This window comes from Vulpes vulpes, chromosome 8 (genome assembly GCF_048418805.1).
Source record: "Vulpes vulpes isolate BD-2025 chromosome 8, VulVul3, whole genome shotgun sequence".
In the NCBI taxonomy this organism is placed as follows: Eukaryota; Metazoa; Chordata; class Mammalia; order Carnivora; family Canidae; genus Vulpes; species Vulpes vulpes.
Window position 1 is genome coordinate 50,519,092 of NC_132787.1, and position 23,167 is coordinate 50,542,258.

The 23,167-nt window shown below is 44.8% G+C and overlaps 2 protein-coding genes across 5 annotated transcripts in view; one reads left to right on the plus strand and one right to left on the minus strand.

The window, feature by feature from the left end:
* Positions 1-5,483: 5,483 nt before the first annotated feature.
* On the plus strand, positions 5,484-10,345 carry CRNN (cornulin). The gene is made up of 3 exons (XM_025983308.2): positions 5,484-5,532; positions 7,527-7,677; positions 8,811-10,345. The coding sequence occupies exons 2-3, from the start codon at positions 7,540-7,542 to the stop codon at positions 9,987-9,989; spliced, it is 1,317 nt and encodes a 438-aa protein (XP_025839093.1). The 5' UTR covers positions 5,484-5,532; positions 7,527-7,539; the 3' UTR covers positions 9,990-10,345.
* A 9,423-nt stretch (positions 10,346-19,768) lies between these two features.
* Positions 19,769-23,167, minus strand: part of LOC140599944 (uncharacterized) — a 71,762-nt gene continuing 68,363 nt past the window's right edge. For all 4 annotated transcript variants that reach the window (XR_012003024.1, XR_012003025.1, XR_012003023.1 and 1 more), the window contains exon 2: positions 19,769-21,796. Coding sequence is in view for 1 of the 4 variants with exons in the window: in XM_072766504.1 (XP_072622605.1) it covers positions 21,443-21,796 (354 nt within the window). In the remaining 3 variants the exon portion in view is untranslated. The remainder of the gene's footprint in view (positions 21,797-23,167) is intronic.

The window sequence follows — 23,167 nt, forward strand, 5'->3', positions numbered from 1 at the left end:
CATTCGTCTTTCGATGGACACTGGGGCTCCTTCCACAGTTTGGCTATTGTGGACATTGCTGCTATAAACATCGGGGTGCAGGTGTCCCATAATGCAATCCCTATCAAAATACCATGGACTTTCTTCAGAGAGTTGGAGCAAATTATTTTAAGATTTGTGTGGAATCAGAAAAGACCCCGAATAGCCAGGGGAATTTTAAAAAAGAAAACCATAGCTGGGGGCATCACAATGCCAGATTTCAGGTTGTACTACAAAGCTGTGATCATCAAGACAGTGTGGTCCTGGCACAAAAACAGACACATAGATCAATGGAACAGAATAGAGAATCCAGAAGTGGACCCTCTTGTCTATATTCAAACGGACTATTCACTACTACTCCAAATGACAATGATAATAAACCACACAGGTTTTAGATTTCATTGGTTTAGAAGGCACTTCTACACTGGGTGCATATTCTTAACTCATAATAACCAAGTGACACAAACAGAGGTTGTCACTAGTTTATAGATAAGGAAACAGGGACTCAGCAAACACATGAAGCCAGGGAACCAGTAAAGCTGCGGGGCTGTGCTAGTCCTTTACACTCTCAGAGATAAGAACATGCCTGTGTGCTTTCTTGTCTTCCTAACATCACAGTGGTCTGAAGACAATGAATGTGACATTTTCCAATAACCAGTGGCCCTAGAATGACCTCAAGTCCACAGCACACTACACTTCAGCCTCTTCCCATTAAATTAGTACTGTATTTCCAGGCCCCCAAACTCACTCCTAATGGGTTTCACCTTTGTACACCCTAGTTGTCCCTTTGTCATCCCCTGTGCTCACTTTTAATCCTGGCTACCTTCCTGGGAAGGGTAGGCACTTTGATCAATGAAGGAGGAAATAGTTCAAAGCTGACCAACCCCATTGGAGGCCAGCACAGACAGGTTTGTGGGGTTTGTAGGGACAGCACAAATCCAGTTCATTCTAGTGAGAGGTGCCTTGGAGCTTTGCCCCAGTTTGGTTCTGGGATCTCCTGCAGCCTTAAATGCTGAGCCTTCCCACACTATCCCCATGAGTGCAAAGATGAAGCCCAGTAGCTTTAATGGGATGGAATATGAGGCCAGGCATGGTGTGTGTGACATATCACCCAGTTCTCACAGTTGCAGGGGAAAACTGTTCTCCGGAAGAATGGACCAGGCTTTCATATCAAATCAGTACACATGTACTTGTAAACCAGCCTTGTCCTCAAAGAGAGGCCCAGTCTAGAAGGGATCTCACATGGTTGGGATAATATGGGTATATATCAGAGAATTAGTGGCATTTGTATCATTTTGAAGGGATTGAGGCCATTTACATGGAGGAGAAGGAGAAGAACTCATTCAAGGCAGGAGGAAGTCTTGGCAGGCAGGAAGAAGGCAGCATGAGCTGGGGTTTCATGGAAATGGCAGGTCCAAATTTTTTTTTCACAAGGGAAAAAACTTTTTATTGAAGTGTAAAATACATACATAAAAGTGCACAAATCAAATCATAATGTAAGAATTTTCACAAAGTAATGCACTAATGTATCCACCACCCAGATCAAGAAACAGCACATTATCAGCATTCCAGAAGCTAGGCTCATGACTGTCCAAAGTTAATATTCTCATGTGTAACACCATGGTTTGGTTTTGCTGTTGCTTTAATTTTCTATAAATGGACTCATACTACGTAGATTTTGTGACTGGATTTTTTTGTTGGAATTTATGTTTGTGAGAGTCACGCATGTTATTATCTATAACAGTTTTCCACTTTCACTACTATATGGAATTCTATTACATAAATATTCCTGGTACTACATTTATTTTATATTTCCTGATTAAATTTAGGGTATTATATCCTACAATCTTTAAACATGGTTAACGAAGGAGGAAAAATCCCCCACCTGTTAAAGAAAATATTTGATGGAATATTTCAATGGAATATGATAGAATGGTGTTGCACAGACCCATTGGCTGGAAGGCCTACCTGAAAGCAAGTAAAACCATTTTAGGACCAGTGGGTTGAATTTAGAGGCTGCCACAGAAGAACTAAAGCCCCAAATCAGGCTACAGGATTATTCCAAGACAGACTCCACTGTCTTGCATCACCTTCAGATCCAAAGGCCTCACTCTACCACAGCCTTCTCTCTGTGCACCTACTTCCTCACTCCCCACACTTCTGACTTAGTGTCCCATGTGGATGTGTCTGGTGACCAGGCCCACTGCTCAGAAGCCAGTGTCCTGCAAGCTTATCAGCAGGGAAAGGGAGTTTTCTGATCTCTAGGGAGGTCCAAATTTTGACCAGGGATTATGACAGGAGTAAAGACATGCTAGGAAGTGTCTTGTCTATTTCCATTACATTTAAATCAACAAACCTTTGGTGCCACCAGGACTATGCAGACTACTGAGCATTGAAGAGGCAGAAAATGGAAGAAACACCCACCACCACCACCTCCCACAATATTTCTCCTTTTTCTCAATGGGAAAGAGGTTGGAACCTTCTGGTTTGCTTCTTCTAGGAGCTCTGCCTTTGGGATGAACAGCTAGCTCTGAGAAATTCAGACTCCTTTACAAATGACAACTTCCAGTTTTCCTGGTTAATGGTAATGACATTATTAGTCACATGCTCACTGTCTTCAAGGACTCAGAGACACAGCATGACCAATGCCACCTGTCGGTCAGGGATTAAGCCCAGAATGTGTAATAGATACTAAGTCATTGCAAACCATGTCAACAAGGATGACCCTGGTATCTGCCTAATCCATATCCGGGGTTGAACTTGAGCATCTGAGTTTCCAGGATGCTCTGACCAGGGCCCAGATGGGGTGGGCTCAGGAGGAGCGACCACATTTGGGGCAGAGACAGAATAAGGAGGCCCAGAACTGTCCACTGTTATTCTTCCCTCTGATAGCTGTTCCCTTACCCTGTCTCTTAGGATGTGTAGGCAATGCATGGACAGGTGACTTCTCTCACCACACGTGATACTGCAGGCAACAGCTCTCTAGCTTCAGACCTGTTTTTGTTCTTTTCTGAGGGCGAAACCCAAGATTATGGAATTTTTCCACCTTCCGCTTTTTGGGGGGGGGGGGAGGTAATTCAAATAGCCACTCTCCAATCATTCCCTACTCCCAGGCCCCTGTCCCATGTCACCATTTTGTGCTTCAGGGTACAAGTAAAGGTGACTGGTTTTACAGATTTACATTTTACAATACCTTGTCTTCCATTATTAAATAACTCTTTAGGGTTTATGTCCTGTTCTCCCAACTAGACTGATTCCCTAGGAAGCAGAATCTTTATTCTTCATTTGTAGCTCACTAAGTATAGTGAAGATGGGCTGTTAGCTACTCATAGAAATAAATGAGGTGAACATCAGCAACAATTTCTGAGTGAGTATGTATGAAGGAATCAAAGTGCAAAACTGAGCTTGTTTTGTTGAGATAGTCCTGTTTATTCCAAGGCAAACTGAGTAGGGTAAGAGTTTGATTCAACTTCAGACAAGATCCCTGGCCTCTCTCTGCCTCCAGGAGATCTAGAGGATGTAACTACTAAGTAAAGGCATTCATTTGTAATAACTCTTCACAAACTAACACTTTTACATTCTCAGAGACTATTAGTCCCATCCCTCCATGCCCTCACCTCTCCCACCCCACCTGCCCACACCAGCCACCTCTCAGGCTCAGTGCTACTCCAGGGAAAGACACAGACTTTGAAGACAGGCAGACCTGAGTTCAAATTTAACACTATTACTTTCTAGGTATGTGACCTTGGGTAGTTCACTTAACCTCTTTGTACCTCAGTTTCTTCATCAGTAAATTGGATGCAATGATACCTACTCATAGATAAAGCATCTGGCTTGTTAGTTCCCAAACCTACTTTCTCATAGTTTCCAAACCTTTCTAGAGGTTCAAAGCCCCTTCAGATAAGGCTTAGCACATCACTCACAGCAGGAAGTTCTAATCTGCAGGACACCCTCTTGTTTCGCAAACTCCCCCACTCACACTGGCCTTCTCTGAACTGACCAGTTACCATAGCAACCTCTCAGATGGAGTATCCCACCAAGGACTGGAAACAGCCCAACACCATGCAGACAGCCCCTCCTTCAGGCTGAATCTCATCCTGTGCTCTGTGTCCCTTTCTGGGGCTTGTGCTGTGACTGCAGGGCTGCCCTCCCTCTGCCAGTCTTTGCAGCCAAGGCCCTTAACCTTTCCTTCCTGTCATTGCCTTTCCTGTGGGCTGCATGCAGACAAGTAAATGAGGACTGTGAAGATGCTTTTCCAGAAGCTACATATACTTTCTGCAAAAATATATGTTAGGAGCCCCTTTGGGACTTGGCTTTAGAGCTCAAAATGCTTCCTTCTTAGCACCCTCAAGGATGGTTGTTCTTCATCCACAGAGAACAAATTTGATATTTGTAAACTGCCACATTGTAATATAAGGAAACTGTGGCTAGAAATTGAGGGCTCTGGTGCACCCATCCCTTCTTCAGAGTGGCTGCTTCTCCAAGGTTCTCAGTGTCTTCATTTATAAAAGGGGTTTAGTTGTGAGGATCCAACAAAATGAAGTGGTAATGAAAATGATGTCAAAGCAAAGCAAAGCAAGCAGTAATTGCCAATGCTGTTAGCCTCTTAGGCACTTTCTCCTGGAACTTCCAGGTTACAACCTCTGTAAGAGTAGAAACTTCTGGCATCCTGTTCCACATTGTTTCCCTCAAACCTAGTCCATTGTCTGAAATGGAGTCAGCTCTCCATAAATATTTGCAGATTGGTTGACCAGTTTTGACTTCCCTGTCTTTGCAATGAAGGGGTTGCATTTAATTATCTTAAGCTTCTTCTCCCACCAGCTGTAAAATGCTGCCTACCCATAGGATGGGGGCTGCAGACAGCTATTAACCTTTTTTGTTTTAATAAAAAATGAGGCCCAACCAAAAAGAAATGAAATTTAATTTCTTGCATGTCTCATAAATTTGGCATTTTGAAAAGCAATTCCAAAACAAGAATTTGAGGAATGTTCAATGTAATGGCAACATCGCCAGAAAAACATGTGTAACTTCCCAAAGTGACCACTTTGGAAAGGATTACCCTCAATAGATGGAAATGTTTTTAAATGTTTGTATTTAAAAAAATAAAAGTAAAAGGAGTCCTATGACTTTGCAGTCACATGGAGATGAAGAATGTTCACCAGGAGCCCCAACCTGTGAAACACTGCTGAGCCCATCACATCACAAAGGAGCTTCCCTAACATGAGGAGACAGACCCAGAGAGGGACTCAGGGAAGACACCCAGTATGGTAAGAGAGCCTTCTCATTAACCTAAGACAGCCACTTGTCAGCAGGTAAAACAGACAAAAAGGGAAGTGGGGCTAGGCTGGGCTGGGCTTGGCTGAGGCTTGGATGAATCAAGTCTTCCCATGGGGTGGGGATGGCCTATCTAAAACACTAGCCTCCATTAAATCTGCTATAAAAGGTTCCTGTCCTGCTGATTGGGTACTCCATATACCTCCTAACAGCCACTTGCTCATCCTGCCTGTACATTAGGTAAGTGCCCTCCTGAGGAACCTCTTTCTCATTCTCAATGTCTTGGTGATCTGAGCTCATAAAACCAGGCTGTCAGATCCAGGCCATAGGTCTGTGGCGCTGGCTGTGGGCAGAAAGTATCTGCTCTGACTGGGCCTCAGGCAAACTGGGCGTGTGCATGTGGGAGAGGATGCTCTTCTGAAGCCATGGGGATCTTTCCTCCTCCCCTATGGCTAGCCTGGCAGCAGCTTCTCTCACCAAAGCCTATTTTAGCAGCAGCAATGGAACCACCCATGTGCTTTCCTGGGCATCAAAGATGTCTTATTCTTAAGATTAAGCCTCTTTGCAGTGCTCAGAGTATATGACGCTAGAATCAGGTTACTCCTGCCAACCTGACAATGGGCTTGAAACTTATCACAAAGGAAGGGGTTTACATGGTGGTCCTCCTCCACCTCAGGGCCATATTTAGGCAAGATGAGTTCATAGACTTATCCAAAGAGATGTGAGGGATAACTAAAAAGTCATTATTTTTACCGGCTAGAGGACAATGGTTAGGGTTTGCTATGTAGTAAGCAACAAAAATTCAGGATCTTTTTATTTCTCTGTTGAGATACAATAGTCTGAGTTTTGTACTTCGGTGTAAAAAGCAAAGTCGGCTTGAAAGTTTTGACTACTGCACGGTAGAAAGGACACTTCCTGAAGAGTCCACCTGAGGTCAGTAGCCTTTAAAATCCTTCTCGCCACATTGTCCCACTTTCCCCAAGGTCAAGTCTTCCTCCTTCCTGCCTCTCTTCACTGTCCTATCTGTACTCAGGCCTCCCTCCTCTTATGCCTTCTCCTTCCCATCTCACAGCACCCTCTCCCAGTGTTCCATCTTATACAGCCTTCCATCTCCCCCTGCATTTGAACCTTGCCATCTCCAATGCCATCTTCTGGTCTCTGAGGCTTCTGCTTTAATGCACCTCCATGTCCCTTTGTCTCTTGCCCACCCAGCTACAACCAAGACTCACTTCAAGCTATGCCTAGACCCCTGGCTAATGAGAAGGAAATCTCTCCTTTCATTTGGGAGCCATTCCTCACAGGCCACAGCACTGTGGGCTGGCAGGAGCCACACACCTATGGGCAGGCTGACCTGCCTCACAGGTCCCAATGCTGAGGTCACATTCAGAGGAACTTAGGACTTGGAGCATTGCCAACAGGGGGTAGCCCAGCCTCTTCCTGAATACATATCCAAAAGGCAGCAAGAAAGGTGAAGTCAGGTCTCTGGTGTTCCTGCTTGGCCCCACCAGAGGCAAGGGTTGACTTACATATCTACTTACTGCCTGTCAGTGTTCCCAGCAGGACCCTAACACCATAAGACAAACGCATTGACTAGATAGACTGTCCTTCTAGACCTAGACTGTATAGTCTAGAAGGCTCATTGCATTTGGGTAAAGGGAATATGAGCTCTTGGGTTTTTTTGTTCCTTACAAGCTGTGGGGCCTTGAGCTAACCATCTAACTCTTCCGAACCTGTTTCCTCACCTATAAAAAAAAGTGGAGACAATAAGGAGTACAAGAGATTATGCATATGGAAGTGCTTTGTGAGCAGTAGTTTACACAGATGTATAAATATTAGATATGTCTATAATAACATCATAATTACATTTAATTGCTGCCACTTAGTATAAGCCAGCATCTGCCAAGTGCTTTGTATGAATTATCTCTTAATCTTCACAATAATCTACCAACTGCATACTGTATTACCTTCATTTAACAATGAGTAAACTGAGGCATGGAAAGGCAAAGCAACCTGCCAGAGGTCACCTGACAGGTAGGTGGTGAGGCCTGCTCCTAACCATGGTGTGCCCCTCCTTCTCCTTCATAAAATATGTTAAGTAAGAAAGGAGGAGGGAAGACCCAGACAATAGAGACTGGAAGCAGAACTGTATATGCAAGAAGAGACCTGGAAGAAGCAGGAGGAAATGCTGAAGTTGATTTTAGAAGCCCCCATGGGGGCTTTGTTTCTTTCTCCAGCTTGACTCCAAAGATGCCTCAGCTACTAGGAAACATTCATGGAATCATCGAAGCCTTTCAGCACTATGCCAGGACCCAGGGCAACTGCACAGTGCTCACCCGAGGGGAGCTGAAAAGGTTCCTGGAACACGAGTTTGCTGATATCATTGTGGTATGACATACCTGGCCAGGTGGGGAGGGCAGGAAAGCAGAGAGAGGAAACAGATTTGCCTGCAGATGCTTTGCCTCAAGAATCTGAGGAGGCAGCTGCTGGATCCAGGCTCACTGGGGCTCCTGGACAGCTGTGCAGGCGGAAAGAGGGAGGGCAAAGGAACAAGAGACAGTCACAGCAGTTGACAAGCCTTATCCTTAGAGAAAATATCTTGACTTCAATTAATTCTAATTTGGAGACAAGGTGAAAGAACTCAAAAGGGACATCTCAGGGAGAGACAGAGCCTTTGAATATTCTAGAAATGAAAGTAATTGCTGCTTTCTGCTTCTTCTTAAATCTTATACAGTAACTACTTCCTATGTCTATCAGAAACTTGATCATCCATTAATAAGAATTCATTAGAAGCATAGTTCTGTGTTATGCAGTTGCTCAAAAATATCAGCTGAGTGGTCATATCAGAAATGAGTTTTGGAGGGCAGATTGGTTATTATCAGCTGGGGGGACACTCTGGAAGCCGCTCTCCCACCCTACCCCCAACCACTAGCAAAAACAGACCCAGGGCCTTGAGGCACTTCCCTGTCTCTCCCTGCCTTTGGTTTGCATCTAAAGCAACTAGGATGATGGTCTTAGGGACAGGAATGTATAGACACAACAGAATGCATATTCAAGACAACTTGTCCCACCAGACCCCACCCACTCCATCTTGGAAAAACACCTGAGCTTTAGTGAAGATCACAGAATCCCCTTGGTCATGTTCCTGTCGTGCTTCTCCTGGTGTTGGGCTTGCTGGAGAGAATCCTGCTCAGGACCAGGGGCCAAGGACAGCCCAAAGAATCATTATGAGCTCAATCATTCATTCATTCTTCATTGAATCTTGATCCAGTTCTTCTATAGGCCAGAAAGTATGCTAGGCACAGAAGATATAAAACAAAAAGTGCTTTCTACCCTTGTAAGAGGGGTAAGACTGCACAATAAAAGCAATTTCGTGTTAAGGCTACTGTAGCCAGGTGTGTGGCATGGGGCCAGCACAGCTGGGCTCCCAAGTTTGGGTATGGAAAGCCTGTAAGCTGAGCACAGTGGCCCAACCACACCTTCCTCAGGGGAGGGATACTGACTTGGCCTCTTTTCCACAGAAACCCCAGGATCCTGCCACTGTGGATGAAGTCCTACGCCTGCTGGATGAGGATGACACAGGGTCTGTGGAATTCAAGGAATTCCTGGTGTTGGTGTTCAAAGTTGCTCAAGCCTGTTTCAAGACACTGAGTGAGAGTCCTACAGGGGCTTGTGGATCTCAAGAGTCTGGAAGTCTCCCCACTGGAGCCTCACAAGAGCTGGGGAAAGAACAGAGCAGGAGAGCTGAGGTGGGACAGGCCAGGGAAGCACAGCATTGTGAAAGTAGCCAATATGGACAGAGCACACAGGTCTCCAGAGGACAGGCAGGGGCTGAGGTTCAAACCTGGGGCCAGGACAGGCAGTCTGAATCTCAGAAACAAGAGAGCGAGAGCCAGCAGACAGAAGCTGGGAGGCGTGTGCAGCAGACTGAGAGACTAGGAGAAGATAAGAGTCACCAGATCAGACAGAGGAGGTCAGAGACACAGTCACAGACCAGGGAACAGGACAGAGCCCAACACACAAGTGAACCAGTGACTGGAGCTGGAACTAGAACTCAGACAGATGTGACCCATACAGTGACACAGACAGAGGTGACCCAGATTATGGAGCAGGACAGGAGCCATCAGATAAGAAGCCCTAGCACCCAATCACAGGAGTCTACCCATGGCCAGACCAGAGGGACTGGGGTCCAGGGTCAAGATAAGAGCCAGACCAGCCAAATGGTGACAGGAGGACACATTCAGACAAAGGCAGGGCCACAAACCCAGAGACATGCACAGGCCACGGAGCAGGACAGGAGCCAGACTGCGAGGCATGTAGTGGATAGAGATGAGGGACAGACTCAGAGACAGTCAGGCAGTAGTCACAGATGGACACAAGTGAGCCACTACGAGGCAGGAGAGGGGAAGCTGGGAGAACAGGCCCAGGCTGTGGCAAGCACTCTGACAGGCAGACAGGACTGGAGCAGCACTCACCCAAGGTGCAGTGTGACAGGAGGGCAGGGAGAGAGAGAACCCATAGTGATTACCCAGGAGTGGGTAGGTGACCACACAAGGGAGATGGAGATTCCCAGGCAGGACCAGGGCAGTCTGTGCACTGGTATACCTACAGCCCAGGGCCAGGAGGCAGCTCAGTCAGAAGGGAAACCAGGCCTCACAGCCAAGGGGCTATATTCCTACTTCAAAAGCAATAAGCCATGAGTGTTCCAGGCCCAGACTCCAATGCCCAGTACCAGAAGAAAACAGCTGCAGAGCGGTTGGCTTGTCCAGCCCTGGCCACTCCAGTTGGCATGTCTCTTGATATCAGCTCTTAATCATGGTGTTTCTCTCTTAGGTCTTTCTCAATGATAACATTTCTGCAAGGTGCTTTCTACCCTAAACTCTTTTCTCATCTGCTCTACTGTGCAAGTACTCTCATAAACAGGAAGACACAGAGCCAGTCATCCATTTGTGCTAAATTCTCCTCAGTTTGTGGGGGTTTTCAGAGCTACTTTTATCTCTTCCATCTGTCCATTGACCCATCTATCCTAAAGCAGCAATAAAACTTTCCTGAGGAACTCAGCTCTATGTCCCTTTCAGTCACTATTGACATGATGGATTTAGGGCTACAGAGCCATGATAATGAACTAGACATGGTCCCTACCCTAGAAGAGCAACTGGTTGAGAAAATATTGCACAATATTCCAAGAGTTATAAACATGTGAAAAGAGCAGATATCATATTTTTATACTTAGTAGAGATGGATTATAAAAGTTTTCAACCAGAAAAGGCTTTTTTGCAAGGCTCTTAAAAGACAAGCAGGATTTAGGTAGGTAGGTAACATTCTAATTCTAGAGTGTTAAGTCTCTGTTCACATGTAAGTTCATATAAGAAGGCTGACTTAAGGTTACTAATAAATGGAAGAAGGCTGCTGCGGACTATGTAAGCGAGAAGGGAAAGGCATGTGCTACCAGGAACTGCACCAGGAACCAGAATCTGGCTCCTCCTGTGTGTCAGCTCTGACCTCTCATTATGTCTCATTAGCTGGATATGAAAAAGTTATGGGGTAGAAATTTTAACTCTGGTTTATTGTCACAATCACCTCAGAAGTAGTTTTTAAAATATAGTTTTATTCATATAACACCAGAGACTCTGGGTCCACAGGTTTCTAGTGGAGGCTACAAAAACTGTGTAAAAACTTATGGGGGCTTCTGCCTCTGAGAGTGTGGCAGACTAGGTACTCTAAAGGGCCTTCCACAACAAAATAACTAGATCCTGCATAAAGAATATTTTCCATTTCATTTTGTGTTACAAGAAGTAAGGGCAATCTCTAAGGAGAAAACAAAATGTGTTAGGGTGAATAACAACCCTTAGGTGGGGGAGAAGTTGTGGTGGTGGAGTAGTAGGGTGACCCTATGCTTGCCTTGTCCCTTGACACAGCTAGATAAACATCAAATCATTCTGAACACTTAAGAAATCTACCTGGGGATTGAGAGAACAAACTGCATAACTAGAGGGAGAGAAGAGGCCACTCGTGGAAGGTAGGAGGTTCAGAAATGTGATTTGAGGGATAAAAGAGTCATGGAGACTGTAGAGGAGAGGGAGCCCTGATCAGATAGAGAGGAGAGAGAAAGAGAACAGGGCACAGGGCATTGCATAAGAAAAACAATTCTCCAAAATCATTGATGGGGAAAACAAGAGGGGCTGATTATTGCAAGTTTTTACAAGCAGCAGAGCTCAAAGTCTGACATTTTAGAAGTCTGTGAGATTGCCAGGGTAAAGCCTGGTGGGTGTAGAGGCATTTCTGTGGAGAAGGATAGAGGCCCAGGAGCGGGGAGTGTGGCTAGGAGAGATAGTTCCTCTTCTTGGAGTGCATTTGGGAGAGGTGGCATGGCCTGTCTGGGGACAAATGAGCCAATGAGCCCCATAAGAGTAGAGACACCTGCTGAGGGGAGCTAACCTGGACACTAGTTTTTTGCTGAACTTTAAACTTCAAACACCTGCACATTCTTAAAACTGCCTTCAGGGACAAACTAGCACCAGCCCTGGTGCACGGAGACCCTCCTCAGAGGATCAGCACCGGTCTGTGCCCCACCAGATCCCTAAAATTTGGAGTTTTAAAACCCAGCCCATGTGCCTGAGATAAAACACAGGAGCATGGCCTTCCAGGTGGACAGACAACCTAGACACAGATAGGGTGAAGGCAGTGTTCTTTTTTTTTTAATTTTATTTATTTATTCATGAGACACACACACACAGAGAAAGAGAGAGAGAGAGAGAGAGAGGCAGAGACACAGGCAGAGGGAGAAGCAGGTTCCATGCAGGGACCCCGACGTGGGACTCAATCCTGGATCTGCAGGATCAGGCCCTGGGCCGAAAGCGGCACTAAACCACTGAGCCACCCGGGATTCCCTGAAGGCAGGGTTCTGACAGAAGTCAGGGACACAAGAGGGAAGATTGTTGCTCTTCTGTAAAGCCTTCCTGAATAATGGCAGATGCAAATGCCCCACTCTGGGGACAAGAGAGTGGGCTAACACCATTTGTACCCCCACCTAGGAGCACTGACCCACTTTAGTGAGAAATACAGTGCCTTTGGTGGAAGTTGAAGCCACTTACACCAAGCACCACTCCACTGCACCCTGCAGGTGCAGCTACACTAGGGCAAGACCACCTGAGAATCAGAGCAGCAGGCCCCTCCCCCAGAAAACCAGCACATCCCCCCTACAGGCACCAACTCTACTGACCACAGAGAGCTGCAAAGCTTCAGCTGTAGAGGAAATGGGATCTAGCATTTTAACAAGCAATCCAAATACAACTAGTTAAAACTTTCCATACAGCGGACAATGTTCAAACACCCCCCACTGCAGGCAAAGGGAAACTCTGCAGAGGACGGATCTGAGGGAAAGAGCAGCTAAAACACAACAAAAGAGTGCAGACAGCATATACCAGAAACATTCCTGAAGCACCAGGATCTGGACAGAATAGGACCTCTTAGTCATAAAGCCAATACTCTCAGGAGCAATAAACATAACAGGCTTTCCTACACATAAAAGACAGAGACCTAGATGAAATGCCAAAGTTGAAGAATTGATCCCAAAAGAAAAAACAGAGATCTAAAAGCAACAGAGATCTAATAGCCAGAGATCTAATAGCAACATATGGAAGTAATATGTCGGATTTAGAATTTAAAACAACAATCATAAGATTACTAGCTGGACTTCAGAAAAGCATAGAAGACAACAGGGAGTCCCTTACCACAAAGATAAAAGACCTAAACACTAGCCAAGCCAATTTTTTTAAAACTATAACCGAGATGCAAAACCAACTGGATGTAATGACCACAAGGATGGAAGAAGTGGAAGAATGAATAAGTGATATAGAAGACAGAATTATGGAAAACAATGAAGCTGAAAATAATGTAGACTTAGGAAACTCAATGACTCTATAAAGTGTAATAATATTCATATCATAGGTGTTCCAGAAGAAGGGGGGAGGGCAGAAGGTTTATTTGAGCAAATTATAGCTGAAAATTTCCCTAATCTGAGGAAGGAAACAGACATCTAAATCCGGGAAACACAGAGAACTCCCATTAAAATCAACAAAAACAGGTCAACACCAAGATATATTTGTAGTAAAATTAGGAAAACACAGAAATAAAGAAAGAATCCTTAAAGCCACAAGGGAGCAAAGGTCATTAACCTACAAGGGAAGACAGATCACGTTCACAGCAGAAATGTGGCAGGCCAGAAAAAAGTGGCATGATATATTAAACACGCAAAATGGGAAAAATCTGCAGCCAAGCATACTTTATCAGCAAGGCTGTCATTCAGAATAGAAGGAGAGATAACGAGTTTTCCAGAAAAACAAAAACTAAAGGAGTTTGTGACCACTAAACCAGCATGCAGGAAATATTAAAGGAGACTTTGAGGGGGAAAGAAAGACCAAAAGCAACAGAGGCTAGAAAGGAACAGTGAACATCTCCAGAAATATAGACTTTACAGTAATACAATGACACTAAATTCATATCTATCAATAATCACTCTGAAAATAAATGGACTAAATGCTCCAATCAGAATATATAGAGTATCAGAATAAATTAAAAAAAAAAAAAACAAGACTCTTCGGAGAAGGACAAACATTATATGGTCTCATTCATTTGGGGAATATAAAAAATGGTGAAAGGGAATAAAGAGGAAAGGAGAAAAAATGAGTGGGAAATATCAGAAAGGGAAACAGAACATGAAAGACTCCTAACTCTGGGAAACGAACTAGGGGTGGTGGAATGGGAGGTGGGCGGGGGTGGGTGGGTGGAGGTGACTGGGTGACAGGCACTGAGGTGGGCACTTGACAGGATGAGCACTGGGTGTTATTCTATATGTTGGCAAGTTGAACACCAATAAAAAATAAATTTATATAAAAAACAAGACTCCTCTATATGCTGCCTACAAGAGACTCATTTTACACCTAAGGACATCTGAAGATTGAAAGTGAAGGGATAGGGGCACCTGTGTGGCTCAGTGGTTGAGCATCTGCCTTTGGCTCAGGTCATGATCCCAGGGTCCTCGGATTGAGTACCACATCAGGCTCCCTGCAGAAAGCCTGCTTCTCCCTCTGCCTATGTCTCTCCTGAATAAATAAATAAAATCTTTAAAAAAAATTAAAGTGAGGGGATGAAGTAATATTTATCATGGTAATGGACATTTTTGAAAAAAGCCAGAGTAGCCATACTTACATCAGAAAAACTAGATTTTAAGCCAAAGAGTGTAACAAGAGATGAAGGGCACTATATCATAATGAAAGGGTATGTCCAACAAGAAGATCTAACAATTATATATATTTATGCCCCTAACTTGGGAGCACTCAAGTATATAAGTAAATTAATAACAAACATGAAGAAACACATTGATAATACAATAATAGTAGGGTGCTTTAACATCCTCCTTGCAGCAATGGACATATTATCTAAGCAGAAAATCAACAAGGAAACAATGGATTTGAATGACACACTGGACCAGATGGATTTAGCAGATATATTCAGAATATTTCATCCTAAGGCAGAATACACATTCTTTTCGAGTGTACATGGGATGTTTTCCAGAATATATCACATACTGGGCCACAAAGCAGGCCTCAACCAGTACAAAAAGATTGAGATCAGACCACAAAGATATGAAACTTGAAGTCAACCACAAGAAGAAATTGGAAAGACCACCAATACATGGAGATTAAAGAACATCCTACTGAAGACTGAATGGGTTAACCAGAAAATTAAAGAAGAAATTTAAAAATATATGGAATTATATGTAAATTAAACACAACAGTCCAAAACCTTTCAGAAGCAGCAAAGGTAGTCCTAAGAGGGAATTATACTGCAATACAGGCCTACTTTAAGAAGGAAGAAAATCTCAAAGACACAACCTAATCTTATACCTAAAGGAGCTAGAAAAGAGATAGCAATAAAGCCTAAACTACCAAAACTGAAACAGGAAGAAATAACAACTTTGAACAGACTGATAACTAGCAAAGAAAGTGAAACAGTAATAAAAAATCTCCCAAAAAACAGAAGTCCAGGCTCAGATGGCTTCCCAGGGTAATTCTATCAAATATTTGAAGAAGAGCTAATAGCTATTCTTCTCAAACTGTTCCCCAAAAATAGAAATGGAAAGAAAATTTCCAAATTGATTCTATGACACTAACATTACCTTGATTCCAAAACCTTTAGACAAAGAGACCACAAAAAAGAACAATTACAGGCCAGTATCCCTGGTGAACATGGATGCCAAATTTCTCACCATGGTACAAGCCAATAGGATCCAACAGTACATTAAAAGGATTACTTACCACAATCAAATGTGATTTACTCCTGGGATGCAAGGGTGGTTCAACCTTAGCAAATCAATCAATGTGATACATCACACTAATAAAAGAAAGGAAACAAACTATATGATCCTCTCAATTGATGCAGAAAAAGCATTCGACAAAATATAGCATCTTTTCTTGACCAAAACTCTCCACAGTTTAGGGATGGAAGGAACATACCTCAATATCATAAAAGCCATCTATGAAAAGCCCACAGTGAATATCATTCTCAATGGAGAAAACTGAGAGCTTTTCCCCTAAAGTCAGGAACAACACAGGGATGTCCACTCTCAACACTGTTGTTCAACATAGTACTAAGTCCTAGCCTCAGCAATTAGACAGCACAAAGAAATAAAAGGCATTCAAATCAGCAAAAAGAAATCAAACTCTCACTCTTCACAGATGACATGATATTTTACGTGGAAAACCCAAAAGAACCTACGCCAAGATTGCTAGAACTCATACAGCAATTCGGCAATGTGGTAAGATATAAAATCAATGCCCAGAAATCAGTTGCATTTCTATACACTAACAATGAGACTGAAGAAAGAGAAATTAAGGAATCGATCTCACTTACAACTCCACTAAAAGCTATAAGATACCTAGGAATAAACCTAACTAAAGAGGCAAAATATCCATACTCTAAAAACTATAGAACGCTTAGGAAAGAAATTGAAGAAGATACAAAGAGATAGCAAAACATTCCATGCCCATGGATTGGAAGAATAAATATTGTTAAAATGTCTATGCTACTCAGAGCAATCTACACTTTAAATGCAATGTATTGAAATTTTCAAATGAACATTTTTCACAGAGCTGGAACAAATAATCTAAAACTTGAGTGGAACCAGAAAGGACCCTGAATACCCAGAGGAATGTAGTAGAAGAAAACCAAAGCTGGTGGCATCACAATGCCAGACTGCATGTTCTATTACAAAAGTATTACAAAGCCATCAAGACAGCATGGTACTGGCACCGAAAACAGACACACAGATCAATGGAACAGAATAGAGATCCCAGAAATGGATCCTCAACTCTATGGTCAACTGATCTTCGACAAAGCAGGAAAGAATATCCAATGGAAAAAGAACAGTCTTTCCACAAATGGTGCTGGGAAATTGGATAGCCACCTGCAGAAGAATGAAACTGGACCACTTTCTTACACCATACACAAAAATAAACTCAAAATGGATGAAAGACCAAAATGTGAGACAAATCCATCAAATCCCAGAGGAGAACACAGGCAGCAACCTCTTCAACCTCAGCCACAGAAACTTTTTGCCAGATATGTTTCCAAAGGCAAAGGAAACAAAAGCAAAAATGAACTATTGGGACTTCATCAAGATAAAAAGCTTCTCCATAGCAAAGGAAACAGTAAAAAAACTAAAACGCAGCCTATGGAATGGGAGAAGATATTTGGTTTTGTTTTGTTTTGTTTTGTTTTTTTAATTTTCTTTTTTTTTTAATTTTTTATTTATTTATGATAGTCACAGAGAGAGAGAGAGAGAGGCAGAGACACAGGCAGAGGGAGAAGCAGGCTCCATGCACCGGGAGCCTGATGTGGGATTCGATCCCGGGTCTCCAGGATCGCGCCCTGGGCCAAAGGCAGGCGCCAAACCGCTGCGCCACCCAGGGATCCCGGGAGAAGATATTTGACATGATACTCTATGTAAAAAATCCAGGGGCCCCTGGTTCTCTCAGTGGTTGAGCATCTGCCTTCGGGTCAGATCATGATCATGGGGTCCTGGGGTGGAGTCCCACATTGGCCTCCCCACGGGTAGCCTGCTTCTCCCTCTGCCTGTGTCTCTGCCCTTCTCTCTGTGAATCTCATGAGTAAATAAATAAAATCTTTAAAAAAATAATGGCATACTTGCTCTCAGCTCAAGTGTTAAATATTGAGAAGAACTGAACAACACAATTAATAAGATATAAAGAACTTTTCGATGATCTGTATTTTTTTATCTGATTCTTTTTATTCTTGAAAATGTGGCTACTATGATATTCAAAATTACACATGCAACTCACATTTGTGGTCCATGTTATGTTCCTGTTAAATAGCATTGGCTTATATGCTGTTTAAAATGTTCCTTGACCGAGCTCCCTAAAGGGTTGCAGTGCGTGCCAGGCTGGACCCAGGAGCAGCTTGGAGGCGGCTCAGGCAGAGGCTCCGCATGGAGGGAGCTGTGTGGCGGGAGCGGGATTCCAGCAGCGCAGGCCTGGGAGACCAGGGCGCCGGGGACACAGCCTAGGATCCGGCGCTCCCCCGGGACAGGCAGAGGCTGGGAGGGCACAGGACAGCAAGGACACTCCTGCCACTGGGCGGCCCCTAGCTGTGCATATCAGCAGCCCCCACCCCTGGAGCATCCAGGCCCCAGCAGACTGAGAGCTCTGGTAGTTACTGCAGGAGCTGACTCTACGGCTAGAGAGCTGGCCGCCACTGTTGTTGTTCCTCCTGGGGCATCACACGCTGAACAACCCCCACTAAGCTTCACAGTGGCCTCATGGGACAAACAGGATAAACAACTCAACCTGAGCCATGCACCAGGCAGGGGGCTGAGCAGCTCCCCCAAGGGCTCACACCTGAGAATCAGCACAGCAGGCCCCTCCCCCAGAAGACTAGCTAGAGGGACAGGGGAAAAACAAGTTATTGACCAAACAGCACTGGAAAGTTCCAGGGAAGTTGAGGGATTTACAGTATATAGAATCAGAGGATACGCCCCCTTCTTTTTGTTTTCTGTTGCTTCCCCCACCCCCAATTTTTTTTCTTCCTTTTTTTTTCTTCTTCTCTTATTTTTTTCTCTTTTTCTTTTCTTCTTTCTATTCTCTCTTTTTCTCCTTTTCCCAGTACAACTTGTTTTTGGCCACTCTGCACTGAGCAAAATGACTGGAAGGAAAACCTCACCTCAAAAGAAAGAATCAGAAACAGTCCTCTCTCCCAAAGAGTTGCAAAATTTGGATTACAATTCAATGTCAGAAAACCAATTCAGAAGCACTATTATAAAGCTACTGGTGGCTCTAGAAAAAAGTATAAAGTACTCAAGAGACTTCATGACTGCAGAATTTAGATCTAATCAGGCAGAGATTAAAAATCAATTAAATGAGTGAGTGACATAGAAGACAAGTTGATGGCAAGGAGGGAAACTGAGGAAAAAAGAGAAAAAGAACTAAAAGATCAAGAGGATAGATTAAGGGAAATAAATGACAGCCTCAGGAAGAAAAATCTACGTTTAATTGGGGTTCCCAAGGGCACCAAATGGGACAGAGGTCCAGAATATGTATTTCAACAAATCATAGCTGAAAACTTTCCTAACCTGGGAAGGGAAACAGGCATTCAGATCCTGGAAATAGAGAGATCCCCCCCTAAAATCAATAAACACCGCTCAACACTTCGGCATTTAATAGTGAAGCTTGCAAATTCCAAAGATAAAGAGAAGATCCTTAAAGCAGCAAGAGACAAGAAACCCCTGACTTTTATGAGGAGGAGTATTAGGGTAACAGCAGATCTCTTCACAGAGACCTGGCAGGCCAGAAAGGGCTGGCAGGATATATTCAGGGTCCTAAATGAAAAGAACATGCAGCCAAGAATAGTTTATCCAGCAAGGTTGTCATTGAGAATAGAAGGAGAGATAAAGAGCTTCCAAGATAGGCAGAAACTGAAAGAATATGTGATCATGAAGCCAGCTCTGCAAGAAATATTAAGAGGGATTCTGTTACAGAGGAAGTCCAAGGGAACAATCTACAAAAACAGGGACTGAATAGGTATCATGATGACACTAAATTCATACCTTTCCATAGTAACTCTGAACATGAATGGCTTAATGACCCCATCAAAAGGCACAGGGTTTCAGACTGGATAAAAAAGCAAGACCCATTTGCTGTCTACAAGAGACTCATTTTAGACATAAGGACACCTACAGCCTGAAAATAAAAGGATGGAAACCATGTACCATTCAAATGTTCCTCAAAAGAGAGCAGGGGTAGCCATCCTTATGTCAGATAAACTAAAATTTACCCCAAAGACTGTAGTGAGAGATGAAGAGGGACATTATATCATACTTAAAAGATCTATTGTTGGACCCTGGCTCACGGGTGCCAACGTGTCCCGGTGGACGCCCCAGAGACTCAGACCCCAGACAGGCAGATGCAATTAGCAAGAGGGTTTATTGAACGTTTGTGCAAACGGGCTCTACGCCTCAGAGGTGGCAGAGCGCCCCGATTAGCAATTACAGGCATCTTTTAAAGGCAAAGAAAACGCGGGAGTAGCATAGCATTCGGGTTATGACGTGATTGATTTTTTTGAAGGTCAACACGACCATGTTCAGAGACTTTTCCAGTCAGGGCGAGGGGGGTGGATAGTTTTCTTATCTCAGAAAAACAGAATGTTTTTGTTGCTTGAATTCATGGGAGGTGCCTGGATGGGCTGCCTCAGGGTTAGGCCTGGTCCCACTCACGGGTGTGTGTGTGTGGGGGGGGGGGTTCTTCATTCCCTCCTCTTTGTTTGGACTGATTTTAACCTTAAAATCTTAGGGAACTTTTATTTCTTCAGTTTGAAGGGCCCGATATTGTTGAGTTAGTACCAGAGCTTGGGTAATGGACAATCTTTCTCGGATGAACTGGAGCAGCCGGTTGAGGATGCAGGGGCCGAAAGTTAGCAGCAGGAGCAGGATAACTAGAGGGCCCATAATGGTAGAGATTAGGGTGGTCATGCAGGGAGACTGGTTAAACCAGCCTTCAAACCAACCCTGCTGGGCCTCCTGGTCCCTTTGTCTTTTATTTAGCCTATCTCTGAGTTTGGCCATGGAGTCCCTGATGACTCCAGAGTGGCCTGCATAGAAACAGCATTCCTCTCCCAGGGCTGCACACAGTCCTCCCTCTTTCAGGAATAGTAAATCCAAGCCTCTCCTGTTTTGAAGTACTACTTCTGAAAGGAGGTGAGGGACTGTTCTAACTTAGAAACGGACTGCTCTAGTGCCCGGAGATCTTTATCTACAGCTGCCTGGAGTTCTAAATAACGTCGTGAGCCCTGGATCAGAGCAGCTGCGCCAGTACCCACCCCAGTTGCAATCCCTAGTCCCAGCATAATGGCTAGGGTTAGGGAGACAGGCTCGCGCTGAAAATGGGTGGGATGTCTGTCATATTGATTTTTTAGAGTTTCAGCAGGGTGATAGAATACCCTGGGCATAATCTGCACCATAACACAGAAGTCCTCAGAGTCATTTAGGACCTGAGCAGATACACAGGCCTTTGTTGCATGCCCACCAGGTTCCCGGCTGGGGCACCAGGTAAGAGTCAGTCCCTAAAATCAGGGCGGCAATATTGCAGAGTTCCTGGTAACCTGGGTGAGTATAGTTAGCCTTGACAGTGATGTAATCCCAGGAGGAGGAGGGCCTCCCATCCTGTGTCTCCCGTAGTCTCACACCCCCAATTTTTACAATGGCAGTGTTCCCCGCCCCCCATAGGTGGGATTTAGCCTGCGATCTCTGTGGTACTCGGGACAAACATAGAAGGGGAGGGTGCATAACATGGCCCTCCTTAGGCGTCCCACATCCTCCCCAGGGGTTTAATCCTTTTCTTCTGGGGGGCTTTAGAGGTGTCGGAATACCCCTCTAGGTCCCATGGGCTGGGGGCCCCTATGGTTAATTTACATAAGTCAGGATATAGGTTGGGCCACCAGGTTCCCATGGGAGTAGTTTTTGTTATTGACCTGACCTTGTCCCCCCCAGACGTTAATACCTGCCAGGTTAACTTTTGGGGGGCATGACGGTTACCTTTGGTGGGGGTGAAAAGCACTAGGAGAGGTAGGAATATAACAATTGTCATTGAACAATTTTTGAAAGTCTTATCTTGAATGGGTTTTGGGTGCGGTGGAGCTTCCATTGGAGTGGCTCGCCCTGGCTGGCGTCAGCGGTGCTCGTTGATGGGGCGTGCTTGACATGTGAGGCGTGGACCCAAGCAGCAATACCGTCTACTTTTAGGGCGGTTGGGGTGGTTAGTAGTACGGTGTATGGGCCCTTCCGGCGGGACTCAAGGGTCCTGGACTGATGTCTCCTGACGTGGACGGAGTCACCGATCTGGAACGGGTGTGGGTCGGTTGCATCTCCGGGGCGGTAGACAGCTGCAAGGGGTCTCCAGATCTGGTGCTGGATAATCTGGAGCGCCTTTAGCCAGTCCTGTAAACCGGGAGTATTAGCAAGAGGGTCAATAGCAGAATCTAGTAAGTCCATCACTGGTGGGGGACCTCCATAGAGAATCTCGTAAGGAGTTAGTCCATGACATGTGGGAGTGTTCCGGACTCGGAACAGGACCATGGGGAGGAGTTGGACCCAGTCTCTAGTGCCAGTCTCCAATGTCAATTTAGTTAGGGTCTCTTTAATTGTTCTATTCATTCTTTCTACCTGTCCTGAGCTCTGGGGTCTGTATGCACAATGTAATTTCCAATTTATCCCCAGTAATCTGGCCACCAACTGACTTACCTGGGAGGCGAAGGCAGGGCCGTTATCCAACCCTATTACCTTGGGCAGTCCAAACCGGGGGAAAATTTCTTCTAGGATTTTCTTGACAACCACCTGGGCAGTTTCTCATCTGGTGGGGAATGCTTCTGTCCATCCTCCTGTGGGCCTAGTGCAGCGGCTCATGCTGTTTCATCGGCCATCCTGTTCCCCTCTGCTACTGGGTTGTTGCCGTGCTGATGTCCAGGACAGTGAATTATACTCAATTTTTTGCTGTCAGTATAAATGTTGACCTTTTTGTCCTTAGCCTTTTTTAGGGCCTGAGTTAGGGCTATAAGCTCCGCCCTTTGAGCTGAAGTTCCAGGCTCTAGGGCACTGGCCCAGATGACAGTTTTGTTTTTTGTTTTTTGTTTTTTGTTTTTTTTTTTTTTTTTATCTACCACGGCCACCCCGGCTTTATGTTCACCATTTCGTAGAAAGCTACTCCCATCTGTGTACCAGGTTGCTTCAGCATCTGGCATAGGCTGGTCCGTCAAGTCCCCTCTGGTGCCATGGACCTCGGCTAGGATCTGGTGGCAATCATGCATTATCAGGGAGGGGGACTTGGTTTCTGGAAGCAAGGTGGCCGGGTTTAGGGATGTAGCCGTTCCGAACCGTATCCACTCGGAATTCAGTAACATGGCCTGATAATGGGTCACCCGAGCGTTTGAGAGCCATCGATCAGGGGGCTGGTGGATGACTGTCTCTATGGCATGGGGGGCCACCACCGTGAGGGGTTGGCCAAAAGTCAACTTGTCTGAGTCTTTAACCAGGACTGCCACAGCCGCTATAATTCAGAGACATGGGGGCCATCCTGCAGCCACGCTGTCTAATTTTTTTGAAAAGTATGCCACGGGCCTTCTCCAGGGTTCTGAGAAGGCCTTCTCCAGGCCTTCTCCAGTTTCTGAGTTAGGACCCCTTTGGCTATTCCTTTGTGTTCATCAGCATATAGCGTAAATGGTTTGGTCATATCTGGGAGGCTCAGGGCAGGGGCGGTCAATAGGGCCCTTTTTATTTTGTTAAAAGCCAATTGTTGCTCCTTTCCCCAGTGGT